Source organism: Camelina sativa, chromosome 8 (genome assembly GCF_030686135.1).
Source record: "Camelina sativa cultivar CO46 ecotype springtype chromosome 8, ASM3068613v1".
NCBI classification, from domain to species: Eukaryota; Viridiplantae; Streptophyta; class Magnoliopsida; order Brassicales; family Brassicaceae; genus Camelina; species Camelina sativa.
This window is the reverse complement of record NC_141887.1, coordinates 25775617-25795945: the sequence shown is the minus strand read 5'-3', so window position 1 is coordinate 25795945 and position 20329 is coordinate 25775617. Positions and strand designations below refer to the sequence as shown.

At 35.5% G+C, this 20329-nt stretch overlaps 4 protein-coding genes and 1 pseudogene across 16 annotated transcripts; 2 read left to right on the top strand and 3 right to left on the bottom strand.

Moving 5' to 3' along the window:
* The first annotated feature begins 878 nt into the window (after positions 1 to 878).
* On the top strand, positions 879 to 8479 carry LOC104708071 (transcription factor MYB92). 7 transcript variants are annotated; one of them, XM_087462746.1, is made up of 11 exons: positions 879 to 1008; positions 2017 to 2127; positions 2873 to 2916; positions 3185 to 3250; positions 3859 to 4356; positions 4975 to 5103; positions 5218 to 5405; positions 6531 to 6718; positions 6811 to 7153; positions 7241 to 7370; positions 7469 to 8479. In XM_087462746.1, the coding sequence occupies exons 9-11, from the start codon at positions 7021 to 7023 to the stop codon at positions 8217 to 8219; spliced, it is 1014 nt and encodes a 337-aa protein (XP_087318872.1). In that variant the 5' UTR covers positions 879 to 1008; positions 2017 to 2127; positions 2873 to 2916; positions 3185 to 3250; positions 3859 to 4356; positions 4975 to 5103; positions 5218 to 5405; positions 6531 to 6718; positions 6811 to 7020; the 3' UTR covers positions 8220 to 8479. The 7 variants fall into 7 exon arrangements, with proteins under 7 accessions (XP_087318872.1, XP_087318871.1, XP_087318869.1 ...); XM_087462744.1 differs by lacking the exon at positions 4975 to 5103 and adding an exon at positions 2699 to 2774 and having other exon boundaries at positions 888 to 1008; positions 3859 to 4974; positions 5169 to 5405; XM_087462745.1 differs by lacking the exon at positions 4975 to 5103 and having other exon boundaries at positions 3859 to 4974; positions 5169 to 5405.
* A 2073-nt stretch (positions 8480 to 10552) lies between these two features.
* On the bottom strand, positions 10553 to 14232 carry LOC147940473 (putative LRR receptor-like serine/threonine-protein kinase At5g10290). 5 transcript variants are annotated; one of them, XM_087462733.1, is made up of 12 exons: positions 13708 to 14078; positions 13554 to 13623; positions 13345 to 13468; positions 13092 to 13224; positions 12927 to 12998; positions 12683 to 12826; positions 12507 to 12578; positions 12354 to 12419; positions 12204 to 12274; positions 11966 to 12106; positions 11132 to 11868; positions 10553 to 11041 (listed from the first exon to the last, which is right to left on the bottom strand). In XM_087462733.1, exons 3-12 carry the CDS (start codon positions 13427 to 13429, stop codon positions 10727 to 10729), a joined length of 1836 nt encoding a protein of 611 aa, XP_087318859.1. In that variant the 5' UTR covers positions 13430 to 13468; positions 13554 to 13623; positions 13708 to 14078; the 3' UTR covers positions 10553 to 10726. The 5 variants fall into 5 exon arrangements, with proteins under 5 accessions (XP_087318859.1, XP_087318861.1, XP_087318862.1 ...); XM_087462735.1 differs by having other exon boundaries at positions 13554 to 13585; XM_087462736.1 differs by having other exon boundaries at positions 13554 to 13603; positions 13708 to 14069.
* A 581-nt stretch (positions 14233 to 14813) lies between these two features.
* Positions 14814 to 16031, bottom strand: LOC109125980 (uncharacterized; annotated as a pseudogene).
* Positions 16032 to 16459: 428 nt separating this feature from the next.
* LOC104708070 (alpha-hydroxynitrile lyase) lies at positions 16460 to 17643 on the top strand. Of its 3 annotated transcripts, none has more exons than XM_010424555.3 (3): positions 16460 to 16881; positions 16989 to 17120; positions 17275 to 17643. In XM_010424555.3, the coding sequence occupies exons 1-3, from the start codon at positions 16519 to 16521 to the stop codon at positions 17554 to 17556; spliced, it is 777 nt and encodes a 258-aa protein (XP_010422857.1). In that variant the 5' UTR covers positions 16460 to 16518; the 3' UTR covers positions 17557 to 17643. The 3 variants fall into 3 exon arrangements, with proteins under 3 accessions (XP_010422857.1, XP_087318865.1, XP_087318864.1); XM_087462739.1 differs by having other exon boundaries at positions 16461 to 16881; positions 17212 to 17643; XM_087462738.1 differs by having other exon boundaries at positions 16461 to 16881; positions 17208 to 17379.
* A 610-nt stretch (positions 17644 to 18253) lies between these two features.
* On the bottom strand, positions 18254 to 19112 carry LOC104708069 (EPIDERMAL PATTERNING FACTOR-like protein 1). Its single transcript, XM_010424554.2, has 2 exons — positions 18854 to 19112; positions 18254 to 18742 (listed from the first exon to the last, which is right to left on the bottom strand). The coding sequence occupies exons 1-2, from the start codon at positions 18965 to 18967 to the stop codon at positions 18485 to 18487; spliced, it is 372 nt and encodes a 123-aa protein (XP_010422856.2). The 5' UTR covers positions 18968 to 19112; the 3' UTR covers positions 18254 to 18484.
* Between the last annotated feature and the right edge of the window lie 1217 nt (positions 19113 to 20329).

The following is a 20329-nucleotide window of genomic DNA, read 5'->3' as shown; positions in this document are numbered from 1 at the left end:
AGTTCCAAAAACTGATGGAAGAGAGGACTCTTGTTATCTTTGCGTGTTTAATACGCCGTTTCATATATCGTGTAGTAATTCTGGTTCTCCAAGGGAAAAGTAAATGTATAGACGAAAAAAATAATCTCGAGCGAAGAAACCCTAGATATCAGTTTCTGCATGCACCAACCAGGAGAGAAGACTCATCCTCAAAACCCTAAAATCGGTTCCAGCTTACGTACCTGAGCCCCGAACTCAGATCATCCACTTTGGGACACGGAAAGGGATCGAATCTTCTGTTCGATATATAATATATAGTCTCAGCTTAGGAAATCCGGACATGAGGACAACCTTTTACAATATAATAGATAAGTCTCCTTCAAGTATGTGTTGTACGTTTCATGAACTTGATCTTTTGAAGTCTTGATCATCTGTTCATTTTGTTGGTGGTCCACAATATATGCAATGATGAAAGGATAGGCTAGCTTTTTCTTCCATTTTATCAACTTATATACTCTATAGGGAATGTGACTGATATATGTAAGGTTGAATACGAACTGATAATAAAATAACCATAAGAGTACTCTATAAACAATGTTCTCATCCAATCCACTTTCTATCGAAGATTTTCTCTTATATTCCACAATGGGGTTGAGACCTGAACCTACTTACTGATTTTTTTGTTCTGATGGTTTAGTTTTGATCAAGCTAACCAAAATATTCCTCTTCCAAGCTACTACGATCTCTTGTGTAGAGATGACTTACCTAGTGGAGTTGTTCTACCACTCCTACTATTCTAGTGAATTCAGTGATATTTTATTCTCGGAGTTTCTTAATTCAATGTATTGGTCTGCCATTTGGGACTTATATGACCAACACATACAACTATCACACTTTCTACACCATAAACGATGTAAAGCGAAACTCATATATTTAAGAAGACTACATTGGCAATGAGAGAAGCCTCTGTTACTATGTTTCAGTACTTTAAGCCAGAGGAGTTTGCTATCGAAGACCAGTTCAATACAGGTATCTCATCTCTAGCTTTATGATAGCCAGCAGAACTGCAGGATGCTAAGTTTTCATTATCTTATGTTTTGTTGTTGTTGAGTGCCTCTTGTTAATATGTGTTAATTCACGTATTGTTTGCTGGGTCATGTACAAAGAGAGTTTTCCAGATTTTTTGTTATCCTGTCTTTAGAACAACCAGATATATAGTTGAAAATAGCAATGGTCTAGTCCATGATGATTTACCTAATATAATCTATCTGAGGGTTAAGTCAAAGGTATGCTGAAAGATCTATCTGCCCACAATATTATATTGGGGAAATCGTCAAACTTATAGACTTTTGTGTAGAACTTTTTTTATCGTCTTCTTTTTTTTTTTTTTTTTTGGTAATTAAGAACTATCTTAAGTTGGGGTTGGCATCTGCAATCTTGTGTTGTTCACATCCATCAGTCTACAGTTTACTTGCAGATTCTAATCATGCATCTCACACTGTAGCATCACGTGTTTAGTGTAATTTTATATATTTTGGATGAACTTCTTTATTTATGTTCTTCTGTGCCTCTGAAAAAGATAGGGACAATTTTGAAGCTCATCAAATGAATAGGTCAGTGTTTAGTTGTAATGTTGAAGTGCTACTAAATTTGAATAAATACAAACGGCTTAGGACAAAGAGCAGATCTAAAGGTGGCTTATAAGGTTTGCTCCTGGATAGCTTTATGTTCTTTATTGGAACTCATTTTAAAGACCTGACTTACCAACCCCAACCATGTGTTTTAGAGTTCCGCACAGCTTTTGATGATGCTTTTGTCAAGATTATTCTATTATGTATGTTGTTCTGTTCTTTACGTATATGTTCATGCAGAGATCTTCGTACTTTTTTTAGTCAGACCATGTGGCTTACTTTTTCATGCAAAAAAGCTTCCCCAGTCTTTTGTCTTTAAACTCTTACACTTTCATGAAAAGATAGATCACTTTAGCCTGTTTGCTTTAGCTACTACCTTCTTAAAAGCAACAATGTTATCTTACAGGGTCTTTCAGATTTTCTTTTTGTCTTCTCCTTGATGCTTTCCTGGTGAGGGAAACGATGAATTCGAAGAACATATATGGCGAGTGGTGTGGCGACTCTCTTAGGTTCTGAGGTTTGTAGATATACTTCTTCCCATTTCCTTGTCTAATCTTTAACTAATATACTTCATTCAATCCAATCTTTAACGAAGCACATACAAACTTAGTATGGTAAAGTATTTTCCAAATTTTATGGTTTTATCAGTGTTTTTGAGCTATCTTGATTGGTGCTTTAAACTTTTAAAGAAACTGCCTTGGGAATGTCATATTTTCAAAGTACATTATTCATGAAAAAGATGACAGAAATCTACCTTTTCCACCTTTATCACATGACTGGTAAAGGTAACTAACTTTATTCAGCTGTGCCTTTCTTGTCCCCCATTTGTCAAAGTGAAAGCTGGACTTTTTATACTTGTTTAAGATTTATTTACTGAATAATCTTCGTTTGTTTGGTTTATAGTAACTAATCTCGTTTGTTTGGTTTATACTTTACTTTGCACTAACTTCGTCTCCTTTTCCTCGTAAATCTCAAATTTCAAAAGCTCTTTTATATGTTCAAGTTGTCTAGATGTTTGTGCAGATTTGTGAAATTAATAAAGATCTACATAAATTACTTTAACCATAATAAACGTCTTTCTCTATTAGTATGTGCCGAAGGTGGACCTCTCTGAAAGTGAAAACCCCTATAAAAAGCTTTTAGTGAGAAGGCACCACTAACTTGGTAACCTCAACCAAAACCGAGTTGATAAAGCCAAAACTACTAGTCTTTTTTCAATTCTAAACATTTAAAAAAAAAATTATTCTACCGATTTACCACAGATGTACGAAGGAAAGATGATGCGTATATACTATTATGAAGAGTGGTAAGTTATTTACCGTCTTTAGAATTTTCTTTTAGGTGTGATACCAAGTATAATCGCTGGTTTGCTCTATAATGCCTCATTATTTGTTTATCTGCTTCTTGCTTCTTAGTTCATGGGTTTTCTATATGGTAATTTCAGTTTGGGATTTGTTAGATTGGGTCTAACAAAATTTAGTTTAAACTTACCACACTTTATTCACTTCTAATAATTGCTGTGAGCTTTATTTAGATTATCAACAATCCTAAATGTACATTTTTTTTTATGGCAGGACGAAACACGGATAGTATGAATACAGGGTCGTGGAGACATGCACATACAAAAATGGAAAAGAAATGTAATACTTTTGACATTCCTGGTACCCAAAATCTTCTCAACTTCATATTATATATTTCTCTGAGGTGACGGAATTTATCAACAATGACATCGTATTTTCCATTTTATTTTCGTTTGGAAAAACTTCTGGTTACATGCACCTTTGAAAGTCGTAAGTAAGTACAAGCTAGATCGCCTCTCTTATCTTTTTAGGAACATTTGCATTAGCTACACATTCCTCTATAGTTTTTCTTCTTTTCTGCATTTAGTGAAACTTTACTCGATCGTGTAAATATATATCTTACTAAATGATAGATGCCATTGTTGCATCCAAAGTGATATATTTGTAGAGCTCTTGGATAACATATGCTTCCATCGTTAGCATCCATGACTTTCACTGTCTTGAGCTGTAAAACAATTAATGTCCACGACAAAAGAAGCTCAGCCACCTAAAATGACATTTAGTGGTTGATAGCTAACAAAAACAACGCTTAAAACCACACGATTTAGGTCATATAATATTTGACTGACTTTATAAATTAATGGTGACATTCTTGTTCTTTCCCTTCTTTTTTTTTTTGAATTTGTCATGTTCTCGAGGTTTCTTGTGACGATGCTTTTTTCTAGCAGATGTTCCAGCAATGTTGGGCGTAACGGTTGAGAAAAGTAAGTGCTAATTTACTATTCTAAATGAAGAGTAAGCAAGAAGGTTTTGAACGGTGATATCTTGTTCCTCTTTCTGGATTGAATAATATATTCCTGAGTTTTAAAGACTAATGCCTTTTAGACCACTATCATATAAAACTAATCGTTTGCTATATATACGTAACAACCATTATAATCTGATTACTACAGATAAAAAAGAAATTACCAAATAGATTTCCTGGCCTCATTTCTCTGTATTAATCCAATAAGGGTTGCTACCATGTGAACAGTTGAAAATAGAGGAATAATGAAGATTATACGTATGCATGCGTGTGTGATATATATGTTTGTTACACGTGTGTGGCATATTTATTCTTCTTGGTTTTACAGTCACCACTCTCGTCACTAGTTGGAATTTCTTCTAGGACTCTTACTGATGCTGATGATATGGGAAATACGAGCATCTTGATTTCATTTCGCTTTGTAAGTATCAAGAGTTCAGTATATTACTGCAGATATATAAGGTTTATAGTTTGTTCTTGTAGATCATCTCGAATCATGATTTTCACATTATATTACAATAGGTACGGTGTAGGGTTAAACATTTGTAGCATAGAAAGTCCGAGCTTTTTAGACGCGTTGGTTTGAAACTTAGGAGAAGAAGCAATTCAGTTGTTTTAGCTGAACTTTACAACCAAGTTGTTTTCAAAAGAAGAAAAAAATAGAGGAAAAGAAGGGTTTAAGTGACATCACATATATCATAATTAATACTTAATTATAGTGCTTTCCTTAATTTTTTTAATATTTTCTTTACCTGCTTCTTCCATTCATGACTGTGGTCCACTCTGCGAGGAACCCTAATTCAACAAGCAATTCGAATCTCTCTTTTTCTAGTTTTAATTAAACTTTTGTAACAATTTTCTTGTTTTTTTAAACACATTTTTAAATTCGTCGTTTTTAGCCATTCTATAAACCCTAGGATATAAGCTTGATCCTTCATGGAATGAAACCATATATATACACCACGCATGAAGATCCGGATTGGGTTATCTAGGCACTGTTCGTTTGTCAAGCCTCATGTGTATATGTTTATACCTGCAGGTAAGGTAAAAATGAGTTGATATGACAATATGGTAATGCAAATCAGGGTATCATATTTCATTTTCACCTACAGTTACTGAATGCACTAAAATATCCTATAGAAACCGACAGATTTGATGTCCTCATTTGGTAAAACATCTTCTTGTTTGATTTTTCTCTAATTCTTAATTAGATTTTGTTTTCTTGATATCAAGTCGTTCGATTTGAATTTTCTGCACGGAACCTATGATCTTCATTATATAGAAGACACAGAAGAAAAAGACAAGAGCTCAAGATATGCCATTGGGTGCAGTACTAAGGCGGAGGTAGAAAGTCTTATAGGTTTCAAAGATGGTGGAGATATAGATCATTTCCTGCACCCACCTCTCCCCTAACCAGCTCCACCCTAGTGGTCAAAACCTGTCACATCAAGCCTGTCACCATCATCATTAGTAAGTTTTTTCTTCTGATAATACCAAAACTTGCCCCTGTTACTTTGATATCCTTATTTGTCTGTCCAAGTGTCCAATGTCCATTACTATTGCTGTCTGAATTTTCATTGAATGCGCCTTAGGAAACAATTATGGATGGTGAAAAATGGTTCCTCACCCATTATAACTAGTACTGATGGTCTCCTGCACAATTTATATACTTTGCTATATATGGTTAGCACTGTTAATCAACTTTATTCGGTGTTACAATCTATATATCCTATATAAAACATTTCGTGCTGATGTTCTGATTGGAATCTTATGCTGTGAAAACAATCTTTTGCTTTGTTAATTGTTACATATTAATATCATATTTACTGTAACTATAACTATAACTAGTATACTTTCCCTGATGTTACAAGTTTCTTCATTTGGTATCTTTTCTTCCTAGAAAAGGCAATTTTGGGGATTGACAATCTCTGCAAGTATTACCTAAATTTTGCTATATAAAGACTTTATCATGATGTGTCAAACAAGATATTAAAACGGTCATATATCAAACCCACTTTGCATCTTTTACTTTCATCTTCTTGATTCTTGAAACATTAATTCTCATTTTCAGAGACAAGCTCTTAGGGTTCACTGCTTGCATTTGGTATGGAATTGGTTGATCGTAGCCTTGGATAAGTAGAAAAATAGAATTAACATATAGCTACCTATATGAATTAATTAATATGCCATGGAAATGGATGATGCGAGGAAACCTAATTTTGCGTGCCAGAGGAGATGTGTCTTCTTTGGCCACCCTTTTGTTGCCATGTGTTGTTGGCGCTGACTTCTATTTCAAATCCTCTCTCTTTTTATTTGTCATTCCAATGTTTAAAATAATACAACCTAACAGTTTAGCCCTCCTGTCAAATTGCCTTTATTGCCCTTCACCTCCCTCATCACCTACTCGGAGAAAATCTTTTATGGATTTCATAAAAAAGATGATGAAACCCTTCTTGCTTTTAGTATTAGTTGATCTGTGTCTTTTCTTGTTTTTGTTTTGTTGAATCTATATGAGCAGAAAACCTAGACTAGAGTTTTGGATTTTGATCAAGAGAGACCAAAGCAATATATAACTATGTGTTGTTATTCACCTAGACAAAATGCAGGGTTTGGTGCTAGGGCATATATAGTGATGGCTACTTATGAACTGCTTCCCAATTAAGGACAAATAAAAGATCGAATGGTATGTGTTTGTCCATTGGAGACGGCTGTCCCCGAGATGATACCAATGTTGCTTTAAGACAAGAGGAAGAATTTACATTGAATGATTTTTTCACACACTGGTAAGGGAATGCGTATATGAGAGGATAAAAGAAAAAAAAATGATTAGAAAAATTGGAATTGAAAGGTGAAAGGGACATGGTTGTTTTGGTAGGCGAATAGGAAAGGTGCACGTGGTGAATGGACATGAAGAGAAAAGGAAGCTAGGTTTAATATAAATTGGAATAAGAAGCAGTTAGTGGTTGTGAAGGAAGGAAGGAGGCAAGCAACCAAATCTCACAGAGACAATTATAACAGTATAGATCAGAAGGAAGAAAAGAAGAGAGAGAGACCGTTGTTGATTAGATAAAGAAGATCATCTAACATGGGAAGATCTCCTAGCTGTGATGACTCTGGTCTCAAGAAAGGTCCTTGGACTCCTGATGAAGATGAGAAACTTGTCAACTATGTCCAAGAGCATGGTCATAGTAGCTGGAGAGCCCTTCCCAAACTCGCTGGTACTTCTTTTTCTGTTTTTTGTCTTTTTCTTTTATTAGAAGCGTGATCATGAGATTAAAGCTTCTTATGTGATTCTCTCTTTTCAGGTCTTAACAGGTGTGGGAAGAGTTGTAGGCTAAGGTGGACGAACTACTTGAGACCAGACATCAAGCGAGGGAGATTCTCTCCAGACGAGGAACAGACTATCTTGAACCTTCACTCAGTTCTTGGAAACAAGTAATTATTTATGATCTTCTGATTTTTTTTTTTAAGTCAACGGCTTTGTGTACCAAATGATCTTATACGCTCTTGCTTGTGAATGATGATGTTTTAAGGTGGTCAACGATTGCAAACCAGTTACCTGGTAGAACAGATAACGAGATCAAGAATTTCTGGAACACTCATTTGAAGAAGAAGCTGATTCACATGGGTATTGACCCAATGACTCATCGTCCAAGAACCGATATCTTCACCGGCTTATCTCAGCTCATGTCTCTGTCCTCTAACCTGAGAGGCTACGTTGATCTGCAGCAACAGTTTCCAATTGATCAAGATCACCACACTATACTGAAACTCCAAACCGAGATGGCCAAAATCCAATTGTTCCAATACCTTCTTCAACCATCATCTTTCATGAATAGCGTTAACCCTAATGACTTGGACTCTCTCAGTCTCCTTAACTCTATTGCCTCTTTCAAAGAGACCAACAGCAACAATCTCGACCACCTTGGTTGCCTCGGTTCATATCTTCAGGACTTCAACAGCTTACCACCCCTTAAAACCCTAAACTCCAACATGGAACCATCATCTGTTTACCCCCAGAATCCTGATGACAACCACTTCAAATTCTTCACTCAGAGAGAAAACCTACCCGTGTCCCCGGTCTGGCTCTCGGATCCGTCCATCTCAACTCAGAGTTTGATGCCTTCTTGTGTTGTGACAGATGATCTGATTAGAAACCAGTACGGTGTTGAAGATGTCAACAGCAATATCACTTCTTCAAGCGGCCAAGAATCAGCAGCTTCAGCTTCAGCTGCATGGCCTGATCATCTATTGGATGATTCTATATTTTCCGACATTCCTTAGCCCTTCTTTTGGTCTTTTTCAGGTATGTTTTGGAGGCAGTCAAATCGAATTTACTCTTGGAACTGTGCTTGTTGGAAAATTTTATTAATTTGCATATCTATATATATTATAGAGACATCATATATGTATGTGCTCATGTTGTAGAATGTACAGCACAGTACATATTTCATAACTCATATGCATGTTATTGTCAATGTTCTTTATAGCATATACATGTCTGTACCCCTCACCGAGTTTTAATATATAAAGATTTTTGTGAAGTGGAGATCACTTGTAGTATTAGTTTGTATGTTATTGAATAATTAGGGTTTTTGATAATAATATGGATCTTTTGTTTTACCCTTCCTGGTGATAACATTCGGATCATTCATCAATATAGATATGATCATAATAACTAAGACCATTCTCAACAACAACAAAAAGACAACTAATAGGCAAACTGTTATTATGTTAATGAAACACACGAAAATCAAAGAGCAGTTTGTGTGTATCTCTACTTTTTTGCTAAAGTAATTGACCTAAGCAGAAAATTAAACAAATTAAAGTTAGTAAGTAGTATAAGTAGAGTTTAAATATGTTACATATGAAGACCATAAATTTTAGAGCGAGTTGTTTCATTATCATTCATGGAGTTTGAAGGTTGATTGATTTGATTGCCAAAGATCAAATAATGGAAGAAGTGAAGAAAGCACATGTGATCTGCTGGCTAACTATTATATAAAAATGCCAAGTAGACATTATATTATCTAGTAATTAAAACTTAAAAGACGAAAGTATGTGATGTCAGTCAGATAAAGTGATATCTCATTAGGTTTAGAAATCAAATCATTCTTTGAGTCCTTTTTTTTTTTTTTAATAATCTTCGTTAAAAGTTGAATTGACTCTTTAAATTGAGGCTTGCCGTCTTGGGCAAAAGATCTTGTGCTATTAGCGTATTCTACTCTCATCCGTATCCGAATAGATCATGTTTGGATTTTTTTTGTCAATGAATAATGTATGTTAATAACTGGTTATTCATATTCAATGTAACTAGATTTTAAGGTGCCGTAACAATTTTTTAAAAAATAATAATATTTTATTTTTTTTTGTTTTTTATATTTAGTTTGTTTTGTTTAATTAAATAATAATTTTGTTTGGATTGTCAATTATTAGAACAATAATAGGGGAAATCAATACATAAATATGTAATTTATAAGCTATTGTCGGATTAAGTCATAATTTTACTAATGATTTAATTGTTTTACAAAATTTTAGTTAAATTACCATGATTTAATATGTCTAATATTCTTATATTAGTGGTATTGACCAAATAATTAAAGAAAGATTTAACCCGTGTTTCAAAATCGAATTAATAATATTTTATATTTATACTAATGTTAATTCAAACCGTCATGTTAATAACATGTCCCGCTATATAACAACAACCCGTCATATTAGTGGTTTAACCCGTATTTCAAAACCGTCATATTAGTGGTTTTGGTTGTGCGTTGTGTTTTGTTTGTGAAGTTGATATTTATACATGGAAAATGCTTGATGAGCAAGGAGTTTACGATCCGTAGCAATAAAAGAGAGATTTTAGTGTTTTCCTATTTGAGTTGATAACATTATCGCATAATAATATTCAGTTTCTTAACACGTTATATATTATATTAAATGTTTTTTATGCTAAAGTTAAATATACCCGATTATTGAGTTTTTAAAGTTGGGTTCTCGTTTTTATGACCTTTATTAACGTTATAATAATTATTGCGATTGTAATCATTTGTTACTCAAACTCAGTTGTGTCATTTAAATTTAAGAGATCATACAGTCCCTAAAGATCTATTAAAATAGGTTTGGAGATTTTTATGGGATTAAAAATTTAATGCGTAAAGTTGTTTTTGGTAAAATCGAAATGTATAGATGTTGTCAAGCTATTTATGGCAATAAATATATCAAATTAGGTCGATTTAAATAGTTTTATTAAATGAGTTTTCAGGAATTGTTATTTTAGAAAAATAGTTAGGGGTTAATGTTGTAAATAAAACAATTTAAATAACCAAAACTTCGAGAGCATAACCCAAAATGTACTTCAAAACATTTTCTATTATGAAACTCAATTTAGAAATGGTTAAACATGTTTATTTTTTACTCTATTTTATGTATATAACTTAACTTGTTAGAAACTACAATAACAAATAAGTTTTTTTATGTTAGAATACAGATATACTAAAATTTATAAACAAGAGATCCATTAATAGGCCCATATAAAGGACAACTATGTAATAAGGCCTGGCATTAAAAGACGACAAAAAAAAAGGTTTTTTTTAGGTCAACGAAAAAGTCAACAAAAATATCAAAAGTTCTTTTTCTTTCACAGGAGGATTTTTATTCTAAGTTCAAAGATACATCGTGAAACAACAAAACAAGATTAATACACTTGATCTTACTCTTACTTCACTGAAGAACAAAAGAAAAAAATGTGAAGTTGGCAACTTTACAAGTAAAATCAAGATTTTGAGGTTTGGTCATCGTCCACCTGATAACTCAATGGCATCTTGGTTATGCATAGAGTCTTCACCCCAATCAAATCTCCTCTGTAACCGCTCGAACTCATGACGTCTCGTGACTTCCACGTTTTGCCACTCTTCCCATCTCTCTGCAAGCCCTTCTCCTTCTAACATCCTTACAACTTCCGACATCACTGGTCGGTCTTCAGGTGAACCTTGTGTACAAAGCAAAGCCACTTGTATCATCATCTCTACTTCTTCTTTTATATACTCTCCATCCAAATTCTTATCTACAATTGCTCCCAATCTCTTCTCTCTTTCCAGTTTCTTCACCTGTCCAATTCAAAAAACACCAAAAAAAGATTATGGTATATAAAGCTTGAGAGAAGCTACTTCGATGTGGGATTATTCGATCATACATACGTGGTCAAGTAACAAGACATCATCTTCTTCCTCCAAACGCGAAAAGTCAATTGCGCGTTGTCCTGTAACGAGCTCAAGAAGCATAATTCCATACCCGAAAACATCAGTTCTCTCTGATGATTTCCCTGTGGATAGATATTCTGGTGCAATGTGACCCATCGTTCCTCGAACTTGAGTTGTCACATTAGTCCTTCTAACATCTACTAACTTGGCTAAACCAAAATCACCAACCACTGCTTCAAAATCTTCATCTAGTAACACGTTTGCTGCTTTCACATCACGATGTATGATCTTCGGATTGCAATGCTCGTGAAGATACTCAAAACCACGCGCTGCTCCTAAGGCAATCCGTTTCCTCGTCTCCCAGTCTAAAACCGGGTCGCCAGCTTTAAGCTCTCTGAGACGATGTGCAAGACTTAGATTCTGCATGAAGGGATAAACCAAAAGACGTTCTGTTTGAGTGGTGCAGAAACCGATAAGACGCAGTAGATTCCTATGAACAGCTACACTTATCATCTCCACTTCTCTCTGGAATGCAGCATCTCCACCAGGACTTTCAAAATCCGTTAACCTCTTCACAGCAACTTTGGTGTTATCCGGAAGCACTCCTTTGTAAACTTTCCCAAACCCTCCTTGTCCGAGCACATTCTTTTCGCTGAAGTTATCTGTTGCCAATTGGAGCTCTCTCCATGCAAATCTTTTTAACTGCCCAAATGCAATTCTCCTGTCCACTTCACCTGAAACAATAGTAAAGTTTGAAGATTATAAACTCTTTCTTCCACAAATGTGCATATCAATGCATAAGAAAGGTTTCCCTGTACGTATATCACAGACCTGCAACATCCACAAACACATCACGTCTATATCCTTTATGCCTATCCTTGCAGAACAGAAACAACAAGATTCCAAAGAGAATAACTGTAACTCCGGCAACAACTCCAGCAATAATGCCAGTTTTTGGCTTGCTTGAACCACCTATCACCATAGATTAAATGTTTCAAGCAGATTTAGAATTCTCACACACTTTTGAATCAGTTGAAAACTGAGAAAATGCGGTAAGTAATGTAGTTACCTGAATGGGCAACCTCAGATACACAAGGGTGAGGTTGACGACCACCACAATTCAAGTTGTTTGACGTGAAACTATAGGCGATTAGAACCAGATCAGATTACAGCTAAAGAAATGAAAATTTCAGATTTAACCTAAAGTAGTCAAACATACTTGTATTTTGGGATCTCAAAAAGACGTTGAGGAATCTGGCCAGTGAGACTATTGGAATCAAGCAGCCTACAAACGTAGTTTCAAACAATGAAATTAAGATAAAACACTTCCAACAAAAGATGATAAGAATATACAAGGAGTACAGTAACTTACAGATTTAACAGGTTTGGAAGACCCGTGAGTGACTCCGGAATAGTCCCATTAAGTTTGTTTCTACTCAAGGTCCTGTTTAACCCATACACGGTGAACAAAAACATGAGTGATCCTTATCTATGTATGTTTTAAAACATGTCCAAGATTTAACAGCGTTAGGAGGCAGAACTACTTACAAGAACTGAAGTTTCTTGAGATTACCAATAGAGGACGGTATACGACCAGTTAGCTCATTGTCCTCCAAATCCAAACTGGTCAAGCTAGTCAGATTTCCAAAGTCTTCTGGTATTTCACCCGTAATTCCATTTCCCTTTAAAGTACTGCATACAAAAACAACGACGAAATGTTCATAACAAAATAAGTTATACTTCTTCTAGGAGATATCATACAAAAAGAGAGGTCAAAATCTAGGACACTCACAGAGTCTTGAGATTTTCTAGTACTCCTAATCTTGAAGACAAGGTTCCAGAGAAATTCATGTCTGACAACGTACTGCAAATCACAAATGCCATGAATATAAAATCATCTCCCACACACACTTGGAAAACAACATTTAACTAATTCAGAGTCATCATTAAAACTTACAGAGAAGTAACCAAGTTTTTGTCATCACAGATCACTTGGGACCAAGTGCAAGGATTAACTTGATTCTGGTTCCAGTCACTTAGCTGATTTGGCAATGCACGTAACGAGATCCTCAACGCAAACAGTGCATCCCCTGAATCGGAAAAGCAAAGAATCAGAGAGTTAGTCTCATAAATGTTTAAAGGAACCTGACAAGCTCAGAAATCTACACAAGAAAAGCTAAGAAATGAGAGAACAGAGCCATTAACATAACCTTGAGCATCTGGAGACACAAATGAGCATAAGCAGGCAAAAACCAACAGAGTAAAAGCCAAAGCCATCTTATGCAAGCTGAACATCTCATCTCATCTCATCTCATTAAATTGAGCTGGTTCCATCTACAAGACACATTTAATAACATTAGAAATTTAGAACCAAAACAAAAAAAAAAAAAAAAAAAAAAAAAAAACACATTTTTCTTACTTTAACTGGATCTGACACATAACAGAGAGAAGCTGTGAATCAAAAATATTCTAAATTCAACCAAAATTAGCTGAAAAAAAAAAATAAGTCTTTCCGGTATTCAAATTAGGTATAAGGATAAAAGTCCACTATTTTGAAAAGGTTGAGACTTTACATAGGAAAAAAAAGAGTCAAACGGATGCTTGCTTATAACCACGAACATGCTCAATTCCCCCAGAACATGATCAGTGACCAATCTTGTCAAACTTCATAAGAAATCGAAGAAGAGAAGAACCTCGTACCCAAAGAAGTAACTTCCAAAAAAAAAAAAGGAAACAATTCTGGCTGCTGGAAAGATTCAGTCCGGGGGAATAGAAACACAAACCAAAGAGAGAACAAAACAGAGAAAAGAAAGGAAAAAAAAAAAAGAGGAAGTGAAAAGCTCTTTGTCTCTTTCGATTTTATTCTTCTGTAGACTTTGTTTGCGTTTGGCAAATCGCAATTATCACTCTCGCTAATGTTTTGGTCCACGGAACTGCTTTTTCTGCGTGCAACTTGTAATTATAAATTAATTTAATTGACTTTGATAATGATGTTTTCGAGTGTCATTATTTAAAACTAATATGCTGATTAATTACGACATTTTTTGTTACGCAGATTTATTTAGCTAATGTGAAGAAAACACCTACTCACCAACACCAAGCCTAATAATAAGAGGCAACGACCAACGTCAAGTCTTCTCTTTTACTGTATTATTTTTGTCTTTAATTGTGTAGTGCTTCCGAGAGATATATAGTAAGGGAATGGTCTTTTCATAAGATTTTTTTTTATTTATGATTTTGTCTTCGCAGACTAATGAAAAAAGGTCATCGAATCATTAAAAATTTAAGGGAAAGCTCAATGAATCAATAAAGCCCTCCATACTATATACAATGAGGAAACATAACTAAAAGACTCACTAGCTAGTCACTTTGTTAGACGGTCCATGGGCTGGCTACAGTCTTGGTTAGGCTCAAAGGTGGAAACCATGACGCAAAACGCAGCCGCGGTGGTTTTAAGAGACTAGTTTAATAAGTAGCACGCCAGAATTAGCATTCAACGGTGATTTATCTCTGACCACAACAACATAATCGCCGATACCGACAGGCGACAGCCAAATTTTACATGTGTTAGTCCATTATTCTCATATACAATAATATATTTAAAATCTTCTAAAACATGATGTATTTTTTTTTTTTGGGCAAACATTTCATTATCATTAAAATTAAAGAGTCTCAACCTCTAATAGAGGAGAAAGTACATCCAAAGCAAAGGAAATGAAGGCAACAAATGCCAAAAAAACACCATCAAAAGATAGTAAAACAAGGGATAGACAAGATACAAATCATAAGAAGAGAACATAAGAGACCAACAAACAAGTACAATCTCAACAGTTTCTTGATAGATCGCATCCATAATAACCCAAAGGGTTACAAACTCTACGACATAGGTAGAGGGGACCATCATCCGGGAGGAGGAACCTTGCGATACCGACGAGTCACGAGCATCCAAACCCCTCCAAACAAGGGGGAATTTCAGGAAGATAAGATGAAGTTCAGCCAAAGAAGCATCAAACCAAGAGCATCCAGTAAAGCAAACTTCTTTAGTTATGAAGTCCTTGCTGAAACCATAAGGAGGAGGAAACAAAGCCTCCAAAGACACTAACATTAAACAGTCAGCAAAAGCTGAACGAGAACAGTCTTGAACAACAATCCCCGCGTCTACTTCAAGCAGAACGGTTAACACAATAATCCCTGTAACACTACCACTAAACACAAGTGAAGTATATGGGAGGATAAAAGGCTCCATTAAGGAGATATGAGAGCTACTAAAGCCCCGATAAACCAGGTGAACTGGTCGGTTGTCTAAACTCAAAGGCCTTTGTCCAAGCTGGCACAAGACAAGTTTTAACAAAGCCAAATCGAGATAGAATCCGCATACTGCGGTAAATGATCGCATCAAAGTAATAAGGGTGCTGAAAAACAGCATTAGAGCCACATCCGAATTCCACAAAACCAGAGCCACAAACCTTCCCATCTTAGAAGAGTTAGAGGAAGAGTGAGAGCATACCTGGGGGAATATCGGGGGAGGTAAGGTGAGGGCAACCCAACTTGCAAAGGGAGGCTCAATGGGAAGCATCAATGGTCGGAAGGAGAAGGGGCTTCGCCGGCGTCAGAAGCTAGGTATGGCGGAGGAGAGAAGGATGTTGAGCGAATCACTTGCTCTGAAGGAAGTGAGATTCAGCGGCTGGACAAGAGATTCACCAAAGGAAGAATAGATCTGAGGGTCCGGTGGGTCTGGTGGTTCCGGTGGCGTCAGCGGAGATGGAGGCTCTGGCGGTGGTGCACGAGGGGGCTTCAGGACGAGGAAGGCGACCGAAGACATCGGTAAGTGACGAGAATGGCTCGAAGTCGACAGAATCAAGGAAATCATCTCCTATGAAAAACCTCGCCAGAAAACGGTAAAGAAGATCCATCAAAGAGAGAACACACGTTAGCAAACACGAGTCAGGAGAGGAGATTAACGGAGAAGCATCGCCGGAAGAAACAAACCATTTCGTTGAAGGAGCGGTGCCTTGGGTTTTGTGCCGGAGAGAAAGACTTTAGGGCAAACATGATGTATTTTAGTTGTATAAAATTTCCTTATTTAAAAGTCCGTAGGTTGTCAAATCTATCAAACACACAACTGACGATATATTTAGTCGAACCCAATGAAACTCGAAGTATGAACAAATACGACCTCTTTCTATTTCAATGAGCTCGACATGTGTCTTTGTCACAACATAATACGTAACTTGATAAAAAGCACTCGACATATATCATTGTCATAACATACGTAACGAATATGAACTTTATCCAAAAATATAATAACGTCATATAAACTATTCTCAAATCAAGCAAGAACTCACAACTGACAAGACACCAAAAAAAAACGTCGATCGAGACTTATGGAGAGAAAGCATCACTTCGTGTTAGTTCACAACGCTTTTCACGGAGCATGGATCTGGTACAAGCTCAAGCCTCTCCTTGAGTCCGCCGGCCACCGTGTCACTGCTGTCGAACTCTCCGCCTCCGGTATCGACCCACGACCAATCCAGGCCGTTAACACCTTCGACGAATACTCCAAACCGTTGATCGAAACCCTCAAATCTCTTCCAGAGAATGAACGGGTGATTCTAGTTGGATCCAGCTTCGGAGGCATCAACATTGCTCTAGCCGCCGACATATTTCCTGCGAAAATCAAGGTTCTTGTGTTCCTCAACGCCTTCTTGCCCGACACAACCCACTTGCCCTCTCACGTTCTTGATAAGGTTTACAAAAAAATATATTTTGTGATACTAGTACTTTTTATAATTCTACCTAGCTACTAATTCAATACCATGCAAATTATTTTTCCACTTAATTGATTATAACAAAGTATATGGAGCTGCCTGGAGGTTTGGAAGATTGTGAGTTTTCTTCTCATCAAACAAGGAATGGGACAATGGGTTTAATGAAGATGGGACCAAAATTCATGAAGACTCGTCTTTACCAAAACTGTCCTATCGAGGTACGATTCCGACTAAACTCAAATTTTGTTACGCCAAAACAACAAATAAAATCTACATTCAAACTTAATTTAGTCCCGGTCTCCCAGCCAGATGTAGCTAGAGATACAATGTGCTAGGAGTTGAAACTATAAGTTATAGATGGTTAATGTGAAGGATTACGAGCTGGCAAAAATGTTGCATAGACAAGGGTCATTTTTCCAAGAGGATCTATCAAAGCAAGAAAAGTTTAGCGAGGAAGGTTACGGTTCGGTGCAACGAGTTTACGTAATGAGTAGTGAAGACAAAGCCATTCCTTGCGATTTCATTCGTTGGATGATTGATAATTTCAACGTCTCCAAAGTCTACGAGATCGACGGAGGAGATCACATGCTGATGCTCTCCAAACCTCAACAACTCTTAAACACTCTCTCTGCTATTGCTGCCGATTACATGTAATAATAGTATAATACTAAACTAAAAAGTCCGATTAAAAAACTCACTGTTGGTTACATTAATAAAAATAAAATATTTCAATAAAACAAACCACTTCAAGTTTAAAATCACTGTGAAGATTAAAATAGGTATTTTTGTTTCATTATTAACCGATACACAGTTGTTTTTTTGGGCTCAACATCAACTCTTCATTTACCCATTCGTACACAATCTTGGTCAAAACGTTTTTGATACACATAGTTGTTTTGTTAATTGATAAGTACATAATTATTTTTGATACACATAAGTACAAAGAAGCAAACTTAAAAAAAGTAATGTAAATAATTGTACGAAGTTAAGCTTTACTTAGATAAAGGGTCTACAGAGGATTCACGAGAAGGAGACTCAAACAGTGACGTGTAGGGCAGTGAAGCAGGTGAGACAAAATTGATTAATCAATTTTGACAGTGTATTGTTCCATTCAAATCAAATCTAAATTCAGTACTTTCCAAAATTAATTTAAATGAAATTGTGAAGTAATTTGGTTATAAATAATTACAAGCCTAAATGGTTCGGTTCTGTCAGTAATAATAATAACAAAAAAAAAAAAAACTGTAAAAAAGCTGATGAAATAAATTGTGAACATGCAAACGTTAAGGAATCAAAAGAAAGATTAAATCAATGTTGAAAGAAATGAATGACGCAAGTAAAGTAGTTACACAGGCTAGTAGTAGTATTTGTCTCTCCAAAAAATATAATTTCAAAATAATCATAGAGTTTTTGATTATTTACAAATTGAGCCGTACATTTACAAAGAATCCAAAGAACACACACACCTCTGCTCCCAAAAATCCAAAATTATCAATTATAGAAACTTCTTTTTTAGAAAGAACAAAAAGAGAAAGTAAACAGAGTAGGGGTGGGAGAGATCACAAACCAGAGAGATGAATTTTTAAGGATTATAAAAGTGGCCATTGCAATGACATTTCCATCCCATAGGTTTGTAATTAGAGTACTGATCAAGAACGGTGGTTAGAGACGAAGGAGGAGGTCGTACGAATCCACCGGAAAACGGGTTAACTCGTGTGAACCGGGAGCGAGTAGGGAGAGTGGGTACTTGAACAGCCATGCAAGGATGGCAGTTGTTGCATCTGTTGTGGCAGCTTGGTGGTGTAGATCCTAATCTTGCTTTATCTTCAATCAAAGCTACCTGAAAATATATCAAAAAAGCAAAAAAAAAAAAAAACGCTTTAGATCAAATCAAACGAGAAAGATTGTTTGGTTTGGGGAATTGAGTTGAGAGAAAGATGAGTTTGATTACTTGAGGAGGATCCGGAGGTTGGACGGGTTGAAGAAAAGATGAGACTTGTGGAGTGATGAGAAGAACAAAGAGAAAGAGAATAAGAAGAGAGGAAGTTTTGTAAATAGCAAACATTTTTTTTTTAATTTGAATTCAAGAATTACCATACAAGAGGAAACTTCATGTGGGTCTATTGAAATTTCAAGACTTTGTTTTTGTTTTTAAAATAAAAACAGAGAGAGAAGGAAGTGAGAGATGAAGTAGAAGGGAAGAGTTTGGGATCAGAAGTTAAATGAGTGAGTTAAGGGGAGAGAGAGAGAGATAAGGGGAGAGAAGGAGGAGGGTAAAATAGTAATAGGAAAAGGAGAGTGAAAGGAACAAGACAGAGTGGGAGAGACAGAATAGGAGGATACATATCAGAGAGGAGAGGACTCAGAAAGAGTAGCCTTCTTTCTATGTGTCACTTCAAATCTTTCTTCTCTTTTCTTTTCATTTATTCTTTTTTTTTTTTTCTCATTTCTTTTTGTTTTTGGATACCTATTTGCATTGTTCATTATAGTTTTCTGACCAGTTCTTTTTTAGATCTTTGTATTGATACAAAACATGCACTATTTTGTACTTTGAATTTTTGTTAATGTTGGTTATTAGAACTACGAAACATTATCGCGTAGCAACATGCCAACATGCTTGATAATACCAAAGATGTTTGGACTTATATATATGCTTCTTTTTTGGTATACACTTAAATGCTTCGTGGTTCCAAACCTCATTACTAAAGCTAGCTTTCCCAATAATCCAATTGTTTGAGTGGAATGTTCAATGGTTATTAAAAAAGAGAGTTGAATGACATATTTATTCACAGGTAAGTATCTAGTTTACTGACACATCAAATTGGGGTTTCCTTTTAACATGAGAAAATAGTAAACGAATAGGGAAAATGGGGTTTCCTTTTATCATCAGAAAATAGTAAAACGAATAGAGAAATTACTGAGTAGTAATAGTAGTAAACATCACAAGTTTGACTGAGGTTTGATTATTGAACAAAATGAGAAAAAGAGGTAAAGATCTTACCAAGAGCAATAAATGAAGACGAAGAAGTAGAAGGTTGCCACATTTTTGACTGCATTCAATTAAATAAGTTGAACAAATCTTACAATGTAATTAAATGTGAGAGAGAGCATCTGTGCCCTTTCTTGGAGTATTATATAATCCCATGTCTCTTTCTGCTGCTGTTTTCCAACAATTTTTTTCGCAGTATCGTTTTCTCCTTCTTTTAATACATTTTACTATTCGTATATCTAGTACTTTATGTGACATTTTTATCATTTTTAGAAAATATTAGTTCTTCTGAAAGTAATGATTCTTTTATACTTCTTTTTTGGTTTGAATAAAAAAGTACAGTACAAGTAACCACTAGAATTATTACTTTTTAAAAAAAAATTAGCTGAGTGTTTTGAATAGACACGATAATTGAAAGGAGTAGTACAATTTTGGAAT

Excerpts from the sequence above, each read along its gene's own strand:
- LOC104708070 (XM_010424555.3), top strand. The coding sequence starts at position 16,519 with ATGGAGAGAAAGCATCACTTCGTGTTAGTTCACAACGCTTTTCACGGA. Across the intron at positions 16,882-16,988 it reads CCTCTCACGTTCTTGATAAG|TATATGGAGCTGCCTGGAGG; the intron begins GTTTACAAAAAA and ends ATTATAACAAAG. Across the intron at positions 17,121-17,274 it reads ACCAAAACTGTCCTATCGAG|GATTACGAGCTGGCAAAAAT; the intron begins GTACGATTCCGA and ends GTTAATGTGAAG.
- LOC104708069 (XM_010424554.2), bottom strand. The coding sequence starts at position 18,967 with ATGTTTGCTATTTACAAAACTTCCTCTCTTCTTATTCTCTTTCTCTTT. Across the intron at positions 18,743-18,853 it reads AACCTCCGGATCCTCCTCAA|GTAGCTTTGATTGAAGATAA; the intron begins GTAATCAAACTC and ends ATATATTTTCAG.
- LOC147940473 (XM_087462732.1), bottom strand. The coding sequence starts at position 13,429 with ATGTTCAGCTTGCATAAGATGGCTTTGGCTTTTACTCTGTTGGTTTTT. Across the intron at positions 13,225-13,344 it reads TGTGTCTCCAGATGCTCAAG|GGGATGCACTGTTTGCGTTG; the intron begins GTTATGTTAATG and ends TTTCCGATTCAG. Across the intron at positions 11,042-11,131 it reads ATGTCTTGTTACTTGACCAC|GTGAAGAAACTGGAAAGAGA; the intron begins GTATGTATGATC and ends TGAATTGGACAG.
- LOC104708071 (XM_087462743.1), top strand. The coding sequence starts at position 7,021 with ATGGGAAGATCTCCTAGCTGTGATGACTCTGGTCTCAAGAAAGGTCCT. Across the intron at positions 7,154-7,240 it reads AGCCCTTCCCAAACTCGCTG|GTCTTAACAGGTGTGGGAAG; the intron begins GTACTTCTTTTT and ends CTCTCTTTTCAG. Across the intron at positions 7,371-7,468 it reads CACTCAGTTCTTGGAAACAA|GTGGTCAACGATTGCAAACC; the intron begins GTAATTATTTAT and ends TGATGTTTTAAG.